Source organism: Hemitrygon akajei, chromosome 7 (assembly GCF_048418815.1).
Source record: "Hemitrygon akajei chromosome 7, sHemAka1.3, whole genome shotgun sequence".
Taxonomy (NCBI): Eukaryota; Metazoa; Chordata; class Chondrichthyes; order Myliobatiformes; family Dasyatidae; genus Hemitrygon; species Hemitrygon akajei.
The window spans coordinates 70,226,278-70,243,106 of NC_133130.1; the positions used below are offsets into that span (position 1 = coordinate 70,226,278).

At 39.3% G+C, this 16,829-nt stretch overlaps 1 protein-coding gene across 2 annotated transcripts in view; it reads left to right on the forward strand.

The window, feature by feature from the left end:
- Positions 1-16,829, forward strand: part of LOC140730541 (synaptojanin-2-like) — a 113,655-nt gene that overhangs the window by 81,021 nt on the left and 15,805 nt on the right. For both annotated transcript variants that reach the window (XM_073051146.1, XM_073051147.1), the window contains exons 13-18: positions 4,222-4,306; positions 4,962-5,102; positions 7,996-8,188; positions 11,342-11,500; positions 14,858-15,017; positions 16,223-16,328. In XM_073051146.1, coding sequence (XP_072907247.1) covers positions 4,222-4,306; positions 4,962-5,102; positions 7,996-8,188; positions 11,342-11,500; positions 14,858-15,017; positions 16,223-16,328 — 844 coding nt within the window. The remainder of the gene's footprint in view (positions 1-4,221; positions 4,307-4,961; positions 5,103-7,995; positions 8,189-11,341; positions 11,501-14,857; positions 15,018-16,222; positions 16,329-16,829) is intronic.

The following is a 16,829-nucleotide window of genomic DNA, read 5'->3' on the forward strand; positions in this document are numbered from 1 at the left end:
AATACAGAATTGTGAACTGTACTGCAGCATAGCGAGTTTCAAGAAGTTTGAGGGAATCACTGCTTTTCAGGAACAGTGTGTTTGGAATCCGTGACACAGAGATGTGAGAAGGTGGAATGGCAAGTGCTGCAGTTTCTGCAGAAGCAGATGTAGCTGAAAACAGAGCCTCTACAGTAATTAGCTCTTCTTCAGACTGGAGGCAAGGTTATGGATATCTTCCCAATATTTTTATGTGGAGGCACTATTTAATTAATAAAAGTGACCTGCGCTCATGAATAATTTAGAAAGCTTTGCAAATGACTTGGAAATCCTGTAAAATTTCACCAACAGGCTGTTGGAGGAGAGAATGGAGGCAGGTGACAGATGAAATGCTCTTAAATATTCAAATGTGGCATTTTATGTGCAAGTGGAGATGCATTTGACAATTGAATTGAATTCTATACTTGGTCACACACCATGAGAAACAGCCAGGTACAGTATGAACAGACAGATGATGCCGTCTGATTAGAACATAGCGCGCTGCAAGAAATAATAAAACAGAAAATACTGGAAATGCTGATCAGGTCAGGATGCCTCTATGGAAAGAGTTAATGTTTCAAATCATCTGCTTTTCTTTCTGCAGATAGTGCTTCACCAACCAAGTAGTTCTAACATTTTCGCTTTTTATTTCTGGTGTTTTATTTTTCAACTGCTGATAATAACTTGTGAAAGCCTTTGACAGCCGAACATGCATTCAGCGGCATGAAGGATCCAAGTTTACCCTCAATCCCTCAGCAGTGAGCTTTAAATTAATCAGCTGTGGCAGATGCAACAAACTTCTGTTGGTATATTTTTTGTTTCTGAACTTGCAGAAGTCAATATATAATAGCAAGTGTTGAAAGGATTTCTGATAACTTCAAAACTATTTACTCCCTTACATGGATACATTGATGGGTGATGGATGTTAAGTATTATAGCATGGTAACACCTGCTAGAAATGAGAGACTGATGGGTGGAGAAGCATGGGGAAAGATGATTTACAGAATCCTGGATTTAGCAATGCTTGCAGAAGCAGTTCTCACACCTGAGTAGCAGTGAGCAATATAACTATATCATAGGAACAGTCACCACAATGAAGTAAGGTGGAAATGCTGGGCAGCTTGGACTCTCAACTGAACACAAATAATTAAGAAGTGTAACCTGTTCACATGTCTAGTGTATTTACAATGTTTGTGCACAAAGGGAAAGTCTATGGTTTGCTGAAACAATGGTTCTTCGGCTTTTACTGCTATGAAAAGGCTTTGAACTATTGTTCAGTGTGACTGAAATCTGTGATGATCGCCAATGTGCTACACAACCTTACTGTCATGAAAGAACTTTACTACTTTCTATGTAGTAGTAACCAACTCTCAAATTTTCCACTCTAACAACAAGTTCACACCTTATCTTCTCTCTGCAATGATAATCATAGCAGTTGCTTGATCACAAAACAAAAATACAAGTCATCACAAAATATTATCTGAAAGTGTGAAGTTATGGAAGTATGTGAAATTGTGCCACTTTATATATAGCAGTGATTAATCACCTTGAGCATTTCTTCAATGCCATATTTCCTGACCCCTTTTCCTTATCTAACATAGTACTACCCCACTGGCTGAAATTGTGGTTAGTCTTAGAGGTTATCTTTAAGTAATAAATTTTAAAATATTGATTAAAAGCACAAAGTAGTACCAAAAATACAATATTAAAACTTTAAAACAAAGTAATTAAAAATAAGTTCTGTCCTCTCCACAATTCACAACATTAACACGCTCTATTAATCTCATGTTCTACCCTTTTAGAAGCTTTTCTAAATACAGCTACACAACAGACCAACTCTACTTCCCAAATCAGTAGCTTTTTAATTGAATGGTGAGCACATTGGCTAGAGCTGGGATAATAGTGGAGTTGAATTGTTGGACTTTAGGCTTCATGATGGAGTGTACCTAGATTCCAAGTATCAAATGAATAATTTTAAAGGGAAATTAACCAATGTTACATTTGGATACGTTTGGTCGGTCAATGTGATGTCATTGACAGGGCTGGTAATCATTGTCTGCTTGTAATTTTCTGTAATTTCACCATGAACTAAGTTGTTTGTTAAGTCACATCAACCACATTGGTGTGCCTGTTCTCATCTGGAGGCCAGACCAGATAACTGACAGATTTTCTTCCTCACATGGCATCGTGATCCAGATGAGCCTGGACACTGGATGAGCTAGTTTCACACTGATTAATAGGCTTTTTATCATAATCTTATTAATTGTATATGTAAATATAATATTTGTCCTGGTACAATTTAAATGGTTTTTACCGTGCTGTAATGTGTTGTGATTACTTCTATATGTAAGTGTAAAACAGTGCAGCTCAGAGAAGACGTTGCTGTTGGTTTATTATGTCATATGTACCAAGATGAAATGAAAGCCTAGTCTTGCACACAGATCAAATCATTACACAGTGCATTGAGCTAGAATAAAGTAAAACAAAATAAAGTTAAGTTTAAGGGTAATATGAGGGGAAACTTCTTCACTCAGAGGGCCGTGAGCGTGTGGAACAAGCTGCCAGCACAACTGGTGCATGTAAGTTTGACTTCAACATTTAAGAGAAGTTTGGATAGGTATACTAATGGTAGGAGTATGGAGGGCTTGGTCCTGGTGCAGGTCATTGGGAGTAGGCAGTTTAAATGGTTTAGCATGGACAGGATGGGCAGAAAGGCCTGTTTCTGTGCTGTACTTTTCTATGACTCTAATATGGCCAATATAATGTGCAGGAATGGCTCCGGATGTTCAAAAGGTACAGGGGGAAGGGTTGAAGTGGTTGGGCAGTAGTATTGCTATCAGTGAATAGTTTCACAGTTACAGAAAGGGAGGATGTTGTGGAGTCTGTGTGACATCGACTGAGTCAGTGTGGGTGCAAGTCAGAAAAAGGAAGGGAGCAAACACTTTTGTGAGTATTCTACATACCCCACCACTAGTAGGAGAGGTGATTTGACAGAGGTGTAGACGATAAGAGGCATAGATAGAGTGAATAACCAGCCCTTTTTTCCAAGAATAGGAATAGCTAATACAAGGGGGCATAATTTCAAGGTGATTAGAGGAAAGTATAGTGAGAATGTTAGAGGTCGGCATTTTACAGAGAGTGGTGGCTGCATGGAGCACATTGCTTGGGTGGTATTAGAGGACATTAAGAGTGACTCTGAAAGAGGAACATGGATGGAAGGGTTAGATTGATTTTGGATTAGTTTAAATGTTAAATTTTAACATTTAAGAAAAACTTGGACAGGTACATGGATGAGAGGTGTATTGAGGGATATGGTCCAGGTGCAGGTCAGTGGGACTAGGCAGAAAAATGGTTCGGCACAGCCAAGAAGGGCCAAAAGGCCTGTTTCTGTGCTGTAATGTTCTATGGTTCTATAGTCGGCACTACATTGTGAGCTGAAGGGCCTGCGTTGTGCTGTTGTGTGTTCTGATATCAATGCAGAATATTGCCAATACAACAGTAAATGGGATTCTGAGTGGTGAAGCCATTCAAACAGAAATAATAAAAGTAGAAATAGGATACACCAACCTTCAACCTTCGGGTTTACTTTCCTATTCAGTGCTCAAAGTTTTCTATTCTTTTAGTATCAATTAATTAATTGCTCATTATTAGACTGATGGGATGCTTTTGGAAGATCATTGAGCCAGTTCAAGCACTGCATCCATGTGCCAGGAGTCTTGCTACTTGCATTGCGAATGTCCTCCCCTGTATGTGCATCAGGTACCTGGTCTGTTTCCAACCAACTGTCCACCCTTCCTGATCACCAAAAACACGAGGAGGAGAATAGAATTTCCTTTTTTCTATGTCTCCTGAATATATGGAACACACCTGAGAATCTCAGGAGACGTTCTCTCTGGCTTTTAGCAATGAACCTCACTCTGTACTCCGCTGAAATCGAGCACAGCAGAGTTCACGTGTAGTGCTGGAATCAACGGCTGTAATATCTGCACTTCAGTGAACAGTGGCTATTTAGTTACCCATCCAGGTTTTAAGTTAAACCACTGTTGGTTCAAATAAGACCTGGATTTAAAATTGCAAAAGATCTGTTAAGCTTTAGACTGATAGAAAACAAAGAAAAACAAATTATTTTTGCTGCCAGGTGTCAGAATCATGATGACTATAATTCTTTAACTCTTTGTTTTGCCCTTTATGTTCTCCACATAGATAATGAGAACTGCCCACCAGACATTTTTGCAATTGGATTTCAGGAAATGGTGGAGCTCAATGCTGGAAACATTGTTAGTGCAAGGTGAGCGAATCGAATCTAATACTTTCTCGTCGCTATAGCCAAGTCTTCAAAGTATTGTTTGATATTTCGTATTTTTATTTATAGATACAGCATTGTAACAAGCCCATGCAACCCAATTACATCCATGTGACCAATTAGCCTACTAACCCAAATGTTCAGTAATGTGGAAGGAACTAGAGCACCTAGAGAAAACCCACACGGTCACAGGGAGAAAGTTCAAACCCCTTACAGACAACGGTGGAACTGAACCCGGGATCACTGGCTCTGTAATAGCATTACATGAATTACTGTGTTGTTCCTCTTGGGAGATGATTAACGGTTTCTTCTTTTGTTGTAATGTTGTTGCCATCATAATACTTTAGAATTGCGACAAATTTACACATGCAAGTTCTTTATACTGGAGCCACTGCCAAAAAAGAAAATTAATTTTCCTATCTAATATAACAGTAATTTAATTCAGTTTGTAATTGAAGAGATAAATAACAAGTGTGGAAGTCTAATTTGAATTTAATAATTTAATTCAGATTAGGTTTATTTAGACTATATTATTTCCCATATATGTGAATGCCTTAGTCACTGATTGCAAAATTCCCTGCTGTGCAGAATATTGAGAAGTACTACGTTGTTCTCTAATGCTTTGCTCCTTTTGTTGCAGCACAACGAACAGGAAAATGTGGTCAGAACAACTTCAGAAGGCAATCTCCAGAACACACAAGTACATCATGCTGTCTTCAGGGCAACTTGTGGGTGTCTGTCTGTTTATTTTTGTACGACTCCACCATGTGCCCTATATTAGGTTAGCAGTTACTGTTTAAACAAATTTTATTACATGAAATTGCATTAAGCTAAGAAGATTGTCTTTTTAACTCTCCTGAAGTGAGTTCAGTTTCTACTTCTACCCCTTTGCTCTGTCCACTGAGTTTAATATCTTGATCAATTCTGCTTGAACTGCTAAACTTTTCTGTTTTTGTTTCACTCTAAGACCAAACACTAACAAAGAATTTCACAAAGCGAATCTCAATTTTTTTAAATTTCCTGTAATACCTCTCTCCTTTACTCCTCTACTTTTTCTTTCATATGGTCTTAGGCCCAACTGCTTTCATCTGTAATCAATAGCATTCACTTCATTGTTTGTGGCTTTTCAGCAATGATTCTGGTTTCTCATTCACTTTTGTAGATCTGTAATGCATTTACCAAGTATTGATCATTGCCACAGGTCACAGTCTGACTGCCACAATTACCATATATCTGACAAACAATATTTTAATGTGATATATTCATTCTCCATTTAACATGAACTCAGCTGGACGATGCACACAAATACTCTAAGAACAGGTCAGAGACTGGGCACTTTGAAGCAAAGGGCCCATCAAGCTTTTCCATTATCACAAGGTGAAAATGAGGTTTGTGGTGGGATACTGCTCAGCTGTCTGAAATGTAGGAGCGATAGCCTTGAGGAAGCCTGACAACTGTCAGGAGAAGGAAGTCTGCTTTATCAGTCCACAATCACTAGGACACATTTGATCAGGATCTTGCAATTCCCTCCCAAACGACTCTGGGGCCTCCCTACTACATTGAAAGAAATGGGGAAGAATTTCTTCTTTTACAGGTTCACAAATCGTCAAAATTATCTATTCCAGCTATAAAGGCCAAACCATGAGTAATAAAGGGAAGTTGATGGTTTTAAATAGCAATCAACAAAAGTGGATCTGAGGACAAGACCCGCGACAGAGCTCACTGAATGGTCCCATGGCTAGATCTCACTGGAGATTTGGAAGTTGACAAGATGGCGGCACACACGGTCACAGTGGCCACTCCAGCTCCAATCAGTGGTGAAATTCCTTGTCCTGTTCATCTTTTCTATGATCGAAAAGCACTGCTGACCATAAAGAACAACAAAAGTCTGCCTCATTAGTGAGTGGGATAACGAATGCGCTGTGCAGTTATCGGGCTCAGACTCTATGCAGCAGCCTATTGCAACTACTCAGGGATGTGGCAGTCAGAAGTGGTGCTCGAGAACGCAGAAGTGTGGTAAATGTGCTGGTATGTGAGCAAGACTTAAAGCGGATCCCTGCAGGTCCACACTCGTGCTCTAGGACCCCATCTGTCTACAAGGCCAAGTCTCCTTTCAGGTGGACAGAAATGCTGCAATCTCTGCCAGGACCTGTGGAGGTTGTCTGTGTTTCTCTGTTAATAAGAATTGGTGTGTGAATGCCTTGGTAGTAACGGCTCACTGCCATTAGAGTTTTAATGGTGAAGTACAGGCTCTTCTACTTACCGAGGGAGTTCACTGTCATTGGGATTATTGCTCCTTGCATCCCTCCCCCACCCCCCATGCTAGTGCTGGAGGGGCACTTCAGGAGCTCTGTGGCACCATTACGACCTTAAAGCCACTCACCACGATTGTTGCTGGTGACTTTAATCCTGCCAACTTATAAACAGTCCTGCCGAAGTCGTACCAGCATGTCAACTTCACAACCAGAGGAGAAACTGTATTAGACCTGGTTTATTCCAATGTTTGTGGAGCCCACATGGCTGTCCCCCTGCCTCACCTCTGAAACTCAGACTGTATCCTGTTAATCCCGACATGCAGGTGACTGATTAAACAAGTCAAACCAGCTCACAGGGAGATCAGGACCTGGCCAGAAGGAGCCACCTCAGCACTGAAGGACTGTTGTACAAGTTTGCTGTCCACCGCCGCTCCCCAACTAACCTGACACAGCTTGAGCAATTTACAAGGAAGAGTAGGCAAATCTTGCTCCATCATGTTGTGCAAATCTAATAGAGACTTACCCAAAAAGACTACGGGCTGTAATAGCTGCGAGAGGTGGTTCAACTAAGTACTGAGCAAAGTGGGATGAATACTTTTGATCTGACATTTCAGTTTTTGAATTTTTAGTTTTTCATGCTTTACAATTTTCCCTTTTTTGGGCTCTACGTGATAAAAGGAGCATGTGATTACAAATAAAAACTCTCAGTTAAGTTGATTAAAATCCCTGGTTGTAACGCTCATGTATGTGAACAAAGGGTTGGGGGCTGAATACTTTTTCAAGGCACTTTGCAGCTTCTGTTTTGCCTTGCGCCACACTGCTGAACACACCCAGCCTCTGGACGACACTGCTTTATGGTGCAAATGATTTCTTATTCTCAGATAGCTGTCACACTTAATTTTAAAGCTCATTTTCAAAGCCCTGATAAAAGTCACACTTACCAATACAGATTTCAGTCTGACTAATCATTTTACATCATTTGGTACACTTCTTTTGAATGGCATGGTAGATCACAATTGGTTCTTTTTGAAAATTAAAGGATCTTGGATACTGGCCCAGTGACCAGTTTTGTTGGGTTAAGTTTCTAAAAACAATGCTTTCAAATCAAACCAACAAATGCTGTTTGGCAATGAAATTGTTATCTTTGCAAAACTTAAACTCATGTTTTATGCTTTGTTGAAGTCTGCAACATTGGATTCTGAAATATCCTGGGCAAAGATTTTAAAATGTAAATGTTTGCTCTAGGTCTATTTAAAACTGAGGAGAAAAAAAAGGTTCTCAGCACCAAGAATTCAAGAAAATGAGAGAGTGGAGTTGGTTAGCTTAAACATCCTGACACAGCAGACTGGTACTTGTTAATGTTATTACAATGGAGAATTGGAAAGTGCAACACAGGAAATGTTTTTCTTTTTTTCCCAGAGAAGTTGCGATGGATCGGGTCAAAACTGGGATGGGAGGAAAAACCGGGAATAAAGGAGCTGTGGCTGTTCGTTTACAGTTTTACGGCACCACACTTTGCTTTGTAACTGCACACCTGACAGCAGGACAGTCACAAGTGAAAGAAAGGAATGAAGATTATCGTGAAATCATGCAGAAACTCAGCTTCCCTATGGTATTTATTCATTTACTTATTTATTACAAACTGACATTTTGAATAATGTTGGGGTGGACTAGCTTTAATGTCTTAAGAGTTCAAAGTAAATGTGTTACCAAAGTACATGTATATCCATGACACAGGAGCAGAATTAGGCCATTTAGCCCATTGAGTTTGCTCTGCCATCATGGCTGATCCCGGATCCCACTCAACCCCATACACCTGCCTTCTCACCATATCCTTTGATGCCCTGACCAATCAGGAAACCACTGACTTCCGCCTTAAATATACCCACAGACTTGGCCTCCACCTCAGTTTGTGGCAGAGCATTCCACAGATTTACTACTCTCTGGCTTAAAAAAAATCTCCTTACCTCTGTTCTAAAGGGTCGCCCCTCAATTTTGAGGTTGTGTCCTCTAGTTCTGGAAACCCCCACTGCAGGAAACATCTTCTACACATCCATCCTATCTAGTGCTTTCAACATTAGGTAGGTTCAATGAGATCCCCCCCACATTCTTCTGAATTCCAGTGAGTACAGGTCCAAAGCTGCCAAACGCTCCTCATATGTTAACCCCTTCATTCTGGGAATCATTCTCGTAAACCTCCTCTGCACTCTCTACAATGACAACACATCCTTTTTGAGATATGGGGCCCAAAACTGTTGACAGTACTCTCAGTGCGGCCTGACTAGTGTCTTATAAAGCCTCAGCATTATCTCCTTGCTTTTATATTCTATTCCCCTTGAAATAAATGCCAATATTGCATTTGCCTTCTTTACCACTGACTCAACCTGTAAATTAACCTTCTGGGTGTCTTGCACGAGGACCCCTAAGTCCCTCTGCACCTCTGATGTTTGAACCTTCTCCCCATTTAGATAATTTAGACTATTGTTCCTTTTACCAAAATGCATTATCATACATTTCCCAGCACTGTATTCTATCTGCCACTTTTTTGCCCATTCTTCCAATCTGTCTAAGTCCTACTGCAATCACGTTGCTTCCTCAGCACTACCTACCCCTCCACCTATCTTTGTATCGTCTGCAAACTTCGTCACAAAGCCATCAATTCCCTTGTCGAAATATTGACGAACCGTGTGAAAAGCAGCGGTCTCAAGACTGACTCCTGAGACACATATATACAATGTCACCATACACAACCCTGAAATTCATTTTCTTGCAGGCATACTCAGTAGATACAGTAACCATAACAGAATCAATGAAAGACTCCAACAGGGCAGATAACCAGTGTGCAACAGAAAACAAATTGTGCAAAAATGAAAGAAAAAAAATATAATAATAAATAATGAGAACGTGAGAGGAAGAGTCCTTGAAAGTGAGTCCTTATGTTGTGGGAACAGTTCAGTGATGGGGCAAGTGAAGCTGAATGAAGTTACCCCTTTGGTTCAAGAGCCTGATGCTTGAGGGGTAATAGCTGTTCCTGAACCTGGTGGTCTGAGTCCTGAGCTTCATGATGTTAGCAGCGAGAAAAGAGTATGAGCTGGGTAGCAGGGGTCCTTTAATAAATGCTGCTTCCATGCAAACTCTCTGACCAGGTTAAAATTTAGTGCAAACTCATGCTAATGTTTTGTTCTCCGAGTTGGTCAATCCAAAAGCAGTGATAATTGCCCATTGCACAAGATCTTGCCATGTACTGAAATGGAGTTTCAATTAGCATATGATGTAAAGATGCTCAGAGTTGGGTAAACAGTAATCTGAAGGAGGAAGAAAACATGGCTGGTACAATCATGATCTAAGTAATATTTTACACTAATGTTTAAGAACTAAGATAATTCACTAATGGCAGTTCACTAAAGGAGACTCAACTTTGTGGGAAATAGGCAAATCAGGCAGTGAAAAAGAAGGAAAAGATATTTCAGTTTGAAATGGGTAAAATACCAATCAGATGTACTGAATTAGGGTGTGCCAAAAGTCAAGTTTATTTGGATGATGAAGATAGAACAATGGTTAGACTTCCCAAAAGCAGGTGATCAACACAGATGGAGAACTGCCTGTTGAACTGATACCAGGATAGACCATATGGAAATTCAGCCAGTTGTCATTGAGAGGGAGAAGGGTATATTGTACATATTTTTAATTAAGTTAATTAACATATTAAATATGCATTAAGTTAATCATGAATAAATATACATTAAATATGCATTAAATTAATCATGAATAAATTATATTAAATATGCATTAAGTTAATTCATAAGTATTTAAGAAGTTTACCTTGGTTTTAAGTGCTGGAATTTATTTTTAATTCTTTTAACACGGTTGCAGAATGGTACTGCTGATGTTGCACAACCCTGATTTGATCTTGATGCTTGTTGTATGCAAGGGGTCAGCATAGTGTCAGGGACACATCCCACATCCTAGAGGGAACTGGTTTTCTGATTAATTCACTGCAGGAATTCTCCTCAAGATTAGAGGCTAGTGGTGGAATCAGAGGAGTGTACATTTTCTTGCATGCATGAGTATATTGTAAGGAAATGGGTGGAATGGGATTGAGTTGATAGTCGGAATTTTTTCATTGATTCTTGGGCTTTCTGTATTGATAAGAAATATTTAATAGTGCTTCAATGTTTTGATGCTTCACAGTGTCAGAGCCAGTGAGTGTTGGGAAGAAAGCTTGCACACAATAACAGCTGTTAGATTTAAAAACAAACTTCTGACAATAGTCAGCAGGTCAGAGAGATCTGTGGAAAGACAAATGATTAAAATTTCACATCTCCAGCTTCTGCAGATTTTTGATGAACAAAACTGTCTGCCAGAAAAATGAGATTTCTCAGGTGTCTCACTGTAATGTTGTCAACACCAACAGCTATTTTTGGGTCATAAATTTACGTTAACATCTTGCTTGTAAAACACTAAATAATAAGTGAAAAATATTTTCTCCTTTATCTAAAAATATCTAAGAATCACTTGTTAAATAAGTGCATTTTTCCTACAGCTGTGCTTACTGTCCAGATGGTCATTGTCCCATCTGTTTACAGTAAGCAACAGTTGTATTCCTGCAGTTTATTGTTCAACCTACACGCAGTTTTAAAACTTAGCTTCTTAATTTTGGCCTTTGTTCTCAGCATTCCTTCAGTTACCTTCATTTTCTGTTTTAAGTGCTATGCAATCTTTATCAAAGGTTGAAAGGATAATATGTTTCTCCTCCTCGTGGCAGGGGAAGAATGTTTTTTCACATGACTACATATTTTGGTGTGGAGATTCAAACTTCCGCATTGATCTTCCGCATGATGAAGTCATCCAATATATTAAGAGACGGGACTGGACGGGTCTTCAGGCTTACGACCAGCTTCAACAGCAGAAGGCCGATGGCAAGGTGAATGCAAAGAAACAGCATGAGGATATAAAAGGGGGTTTTACTTTAACAGTAAAGTGCTTTTGCTTCTTTCAATGAATTGTGGTATATTGGGCCAATTAAGGAAAACAGGTTTGAGCTATCAGATGTTAAATTAAGGAATATCTTAGGATAAATCTATTAAATGAAGAAAATAAAGAGCCAGCAATTAGATTTCAAGGATGTTGCATGCTGAATTTATCTTTAACACAACCATGGGAACATGTAGAAGTGATTTGTGAACAAAACCGATCGTCATTCATTAATTAATAGTACAAGTTATGTAGAACATATTTTCTTTAACATTGCACACAAAAGACCAGTCTGTATCAACCTATAATTGTTATGGTGTGAAGATGAGTACATGGTGTGCACTTGTGATCTTAGAGCACCTTTTGTTGCTGGGATTCGTTTGTGCTCAACAGGTACTCTGACAAAATGGTTGGGATCACTGCACTGGGGATAGATGATGAAAGGGTGCAAGTGAAATGAGAGCTCCATTTAAAGCCATCTCAGTACCTGCAGGTTGTCCTCTTCTCTATTATTGACTTCACACCTTGGTTCACCCTGTAAATAGGTACAGATGTAAGTAATAAGAGGACTAGCCCAAATGACTCTAAGAGAATTGTCCACTATTCAGTAAGGTCACAGTCTTTATGATGGTTACGGGTGCAACCTCTCACTTGTTCCAATTACTTTGACCGTCATGACTCCCTGCCTTTCAGAATTTAAAAGATGTGTGGCCATCTGAGAAAAAATTCTTTTTCTTATTAAATGTACAACATCTTATTTTGAAGTTCAGATCCTTGGTTCTCAAGGCTCTCAGAAAGGGAAATATTCTCTTGGCATCTGTGCTGTTAAAATGCCTCAATTATAATTTTCAATCAGTTCAACCCTGCTTAATATAAACTTCAGTTAGCATTGGCCCCAACTGGTCAGTCTTTCTTTATAAGGTAACACTTTCGTTACAGGAATCAACCTTGTGCGAACTGAAAACCTTTATTTGTCCTAATATTTTATACCTAACCCAATGAACATTTTGGTTCAATAATATTTTGTGTGGAACCTAATTGAATACTTTGAGGAAATAAAAACATGCTATATCTTCTGGCTGTCCTTGATTACATCATTGATGCTCTTGAATAAATTTGTCAGACAAGATTTTCCTTTCAACGAAAAGCTTGTTGACTCTGCTTAATTTTAATATTGCTACTGTTACTACTTAATGATGGATTCCAGCATTTTCCAATGACTGACATAATGCTGACTGGCTAAGTAATTTCCTGCTTTCTATCAGTTCATTCTAAACTAGAGACATTACTTTTGCAATATTCTGCTTCCCTTCAGCTGAATCAAGGGCCTTCACTGAATTGAGGACTGCAACCATTTTGTTCAAGCTCCAAGGGCCTCAGGTCATCAATGTCTAGAAATGACTGTTGCCAGAATTGTTAGTTTTCCTTTTCTATTGTTTTGAATATTTTTTCTTTTCTACCTTCCCATGATACCTGGATATTATGATAGTGTCAGGATGCTTTTATTGTTTTGGACAGATGCAACTTCCCTGTTTCCCATTGTTAATTCTTCAGATTTACTCTTCAAAGAGTCATCGTTTACTTTTGCTGTTCTACACATGCAACCAAGGCCAGCCAGGATATAAGAAACCAACTTGCTATCATAGAACATTACAGCACAGAAACAGGCCTTTTGGCCCTTCTTGGCTGTGCCAAACCATTTTTCTGCCTAGTCCCACTGACCTGCACCTGGACCATATCCCTCCATACACCTCTCATCCATGTACCTGTCCAAGTTTTTCTTAAATGTTAAAAGTGAGCCCGCATTTACCACTTCACCTGGCAGCTCATTCCACCCTCCCACTACTCCCTGTGTGAAGAAGCCCCCGCTAACGTTCCCTTTAAACTTTTCCCCCTTCACCCTTAACCCATGTCCTCTGGGTTTTTTTCTCCCCTAGCCTCAGTGGAAGAAAGCCTGCTTGCATTCACTCTATTTACACCCATCATAATTTTATATACCTCTATCAAGTCTCTCCTCATTCTTCTACGCTCCAGGGAGTAAATTCCTAATCTATTAAACCTTTCTCTGTCAATAAGTTTCTCAAATCCCGGCAACATCCTTGTAAACCTTCTCTGCACTCTTTCAACCTTATTAATATCCTTCCTGTAATTCAGTGACCAAAACTGCACATAATACTCCAAATTCAGCCTCACCAATGCCTTATACAACCTCACCATAACATTCCAACTCTTATACTCAATACTTTAATTTTAAAAAGGCCAATATACCAAAAGCACTCTTTACTACCCTATCTACATGTGACGCCACTTTTAGGGAATTTTGTATCTGTATTCCTAGATCCCTCTGTTCTACTGCACTCCTCAGTGCCCTACCATTTACCTTGTATGTTCTATCTTGGTTTTTCCTTCCAAAGGAAATTCACTTCACAATTGTTTTTTTTTAAACAATGAGCTCCTGGTTCCCTTGTGTATTTACATGCAGTGCACTGAACGATAGATACAAACATGATTGGGGTCCGCAGGTGAGAGTTCTACCCTCTGTGTGAGATGTAAACTGTATCCAATCTCCTTTGGCTGTTATTTTTAGGTAATGTAAGAGTTCTCCCCATGCAAACATGAAGGGTTTCTTTCGACTTCAAATTCTTTAAGAAGTCAAAATCAAGTCATATCAGCAGATTTTATTCTGGAGATCTCATCACATCCTGGTGAATAGGCAGTGTAGTTTTTCTAAGCCTGATAACTTAATTCTAATGTTGAGGTGTCAGGATTGTATAACTTAGTAGAACTAGAGAAAAAATTCCTTCCCTTTAAATATTTTTAGCTGTCCCATTTTTGTGATCCGAGCACATGGAATCTTAAAGGGCAATTACCGGATTAGTACTTTAAAACAGACATGGGGAAAGCAGTGTGCAGAGAACCCAGGAGTTCATTTGATGCGATGCAGGCAGCTCTACAAGGCTCCTCATTAACAGTTTGTACATAGAATCTTCACTACCTCTGGTATTGGTTGCCTCGCTGCATTACAGACCTGTACTGTAAAGGCAGTGGTAGGGATCACCCGTGAAAGTCATTTTCAGGATTCGACATTGAGGGCCTGTGTGCAGTGCATTGACCATACTTGCGTAATGCAACCTCAGATGCCCCTTTCTCTTGCTGCACCAGACTGCCTGGTGCAGTATAATTAATAAAAGTAACTAAGAGAATTTTCTGTGATGTTAAATCATCAAAGGAATAATTTTCTGAGGAGTAATCATTTGCAATGTTAAATATCCTTCAAATTGAAATAAACCATCATTCTTTCACTTAGATTTTTAAAGACTTCTTTGAAGGCACCATCACCTTTGCTCCAACATACAAATACGATGTGGGAACAGACGTTTATGACACTAGTGACAAGTGCCGAACTCCAGCCTGGACTGATAGGGTGTTGTTTTGGAAGAAAAGAAGAATGTCCTGTGATATACCAGGTATTTATGTTACTAAATTGAGTTATTAGCGAGTAGAAGATAAGGAGTGTAAGTATATCCTGCAACAGTTTGAATAATGATCTTGTATCTTGAAAGCAGTCGTTTCCTCTCATTGACCGAGCCAAATTATCTGGAGATGGGCTTTTAACTCTGGGTAAAGAAACTTCATTAATGAAGAAACCACAGAGTCATATATTAACTTAATGATGCCTCTTCAACAAATATGGAGCTATAATCGTCATTGTATAATTAGTATTTCAATGTTTTGTTTGGTGTGATGCTATCATCAAATTTATTTAGATCTTGTAAAGTTTAATGTAGAGTTATTCCTTCCTCTCTGTCTGAGTTGCTATCTCTCCCCTCCACATGTGTCCGTCTTTCTGATGGATTGGTATGTTTTTCTGTGAGTCTGATCTTACTGTATCTGGGATCTTCCTTTACAAAACTGAAGAAAAATGTTTTGTTTGGGTCTTTTTATTTTATTCATATGTGAAATTATTTGGTTTCTAGTTTTGTCCCTTTAACTTCTTGGTTATTAAATCACATTTTTCTTGATGCCTTTGCTATTGTTAGGCAACTTGAATTCTTACACCCACAATGAAATTTGTCTTTACCAGAATTTCACAGGTTAGGGTATTGACCAAACAACCTTCATTGATCTTAGCAGTAAACATGGCTAAGAAGACTGTTTTCATCCAGCATGAGTCAAAGAAGTCTGTGCCAGTGAGGAACATGTTGGTATAAGCTGAAAGGAGCCTTCCAAACCTGGTCCTTGCAAAGCCAAAGCATCAGATTCCTCCGAAGTAGACACAGGAATGGCTCCAGCCAGATTGAATACTGTTCAGGTTTTTAAGGTTAGGAGGGAAGTTTAAAGGCAACATGAGGGGCAAGTATTTTTATGCAGAGAGTGATAGGTGCCTGGAATGGGTTACCAGCAGCAGTCGTGGAAGCAGGCAGTGTGGTGGCTTTCAAGAGGCTTTCAGATTCAGATAAACACATGAATACGAAAGGAATGAGGGATGTGGATAATACACAGGAAGAGGACTTTGTGGGCCGAAGGGCCTGTGCTGTGCTGTACTATTCTATGTTCTATTTAGTATAAATTGGCATCAAGGTCTGCACACTGGTGTGGGCCAAATGGCCTGTCCTGTTCTGTGAATAAACCATGGTGATCATTTGACATATTGCCATTTCCTGTATTTCAGATGTCAATTTAAGGGGGTCGGATTGTGAATTAGAGTCAAAGAAGAGAGGGACTGGAAGTGATCTGCTCTATTATGGGAGGGCAGAGCTGACTCCATCGGATCACAGGTAAGTGACAGAAATTACTGTCCGAAATTTTCATGGAGCTTGATGGTCAAGGACCAGCCGTCACTATCTTAAAGCAGGGGTTAGTTGTTCAAGATAAAAATGAGAGGAGTTTCTTCTTCCAAGGGATAGTGAAGCTTTGGAATTGAGTGTACAATACAGGTGTGGAGACTCGAGAGATTGTAAATATTCAGGGGATGAAGGGATATGGTTTTGATACAGGGAAATGATTCTTAGGTAGAAAGTCAGCCTTAGTCTAACTAAATAACTGATTAGGCTGAGGAATGGAATGCCCAATTGCTCCTTTTAACAATGACGTGTTTCTATTAGAAATGTCAAGGAGTGACAAGGTATTTTCAATTCCCAGAAGTACTTTAGTGCGCAGTGTCTTTACAAAATTGATCTTTTTCGAAGTAGTTTCTCATGTTAGTATTGTACGGAAAAGGTTAGGAGGTTGGTGTTTTTCCTGATATTAATAGTCACTTGTAGCTTTCTTCACCATAT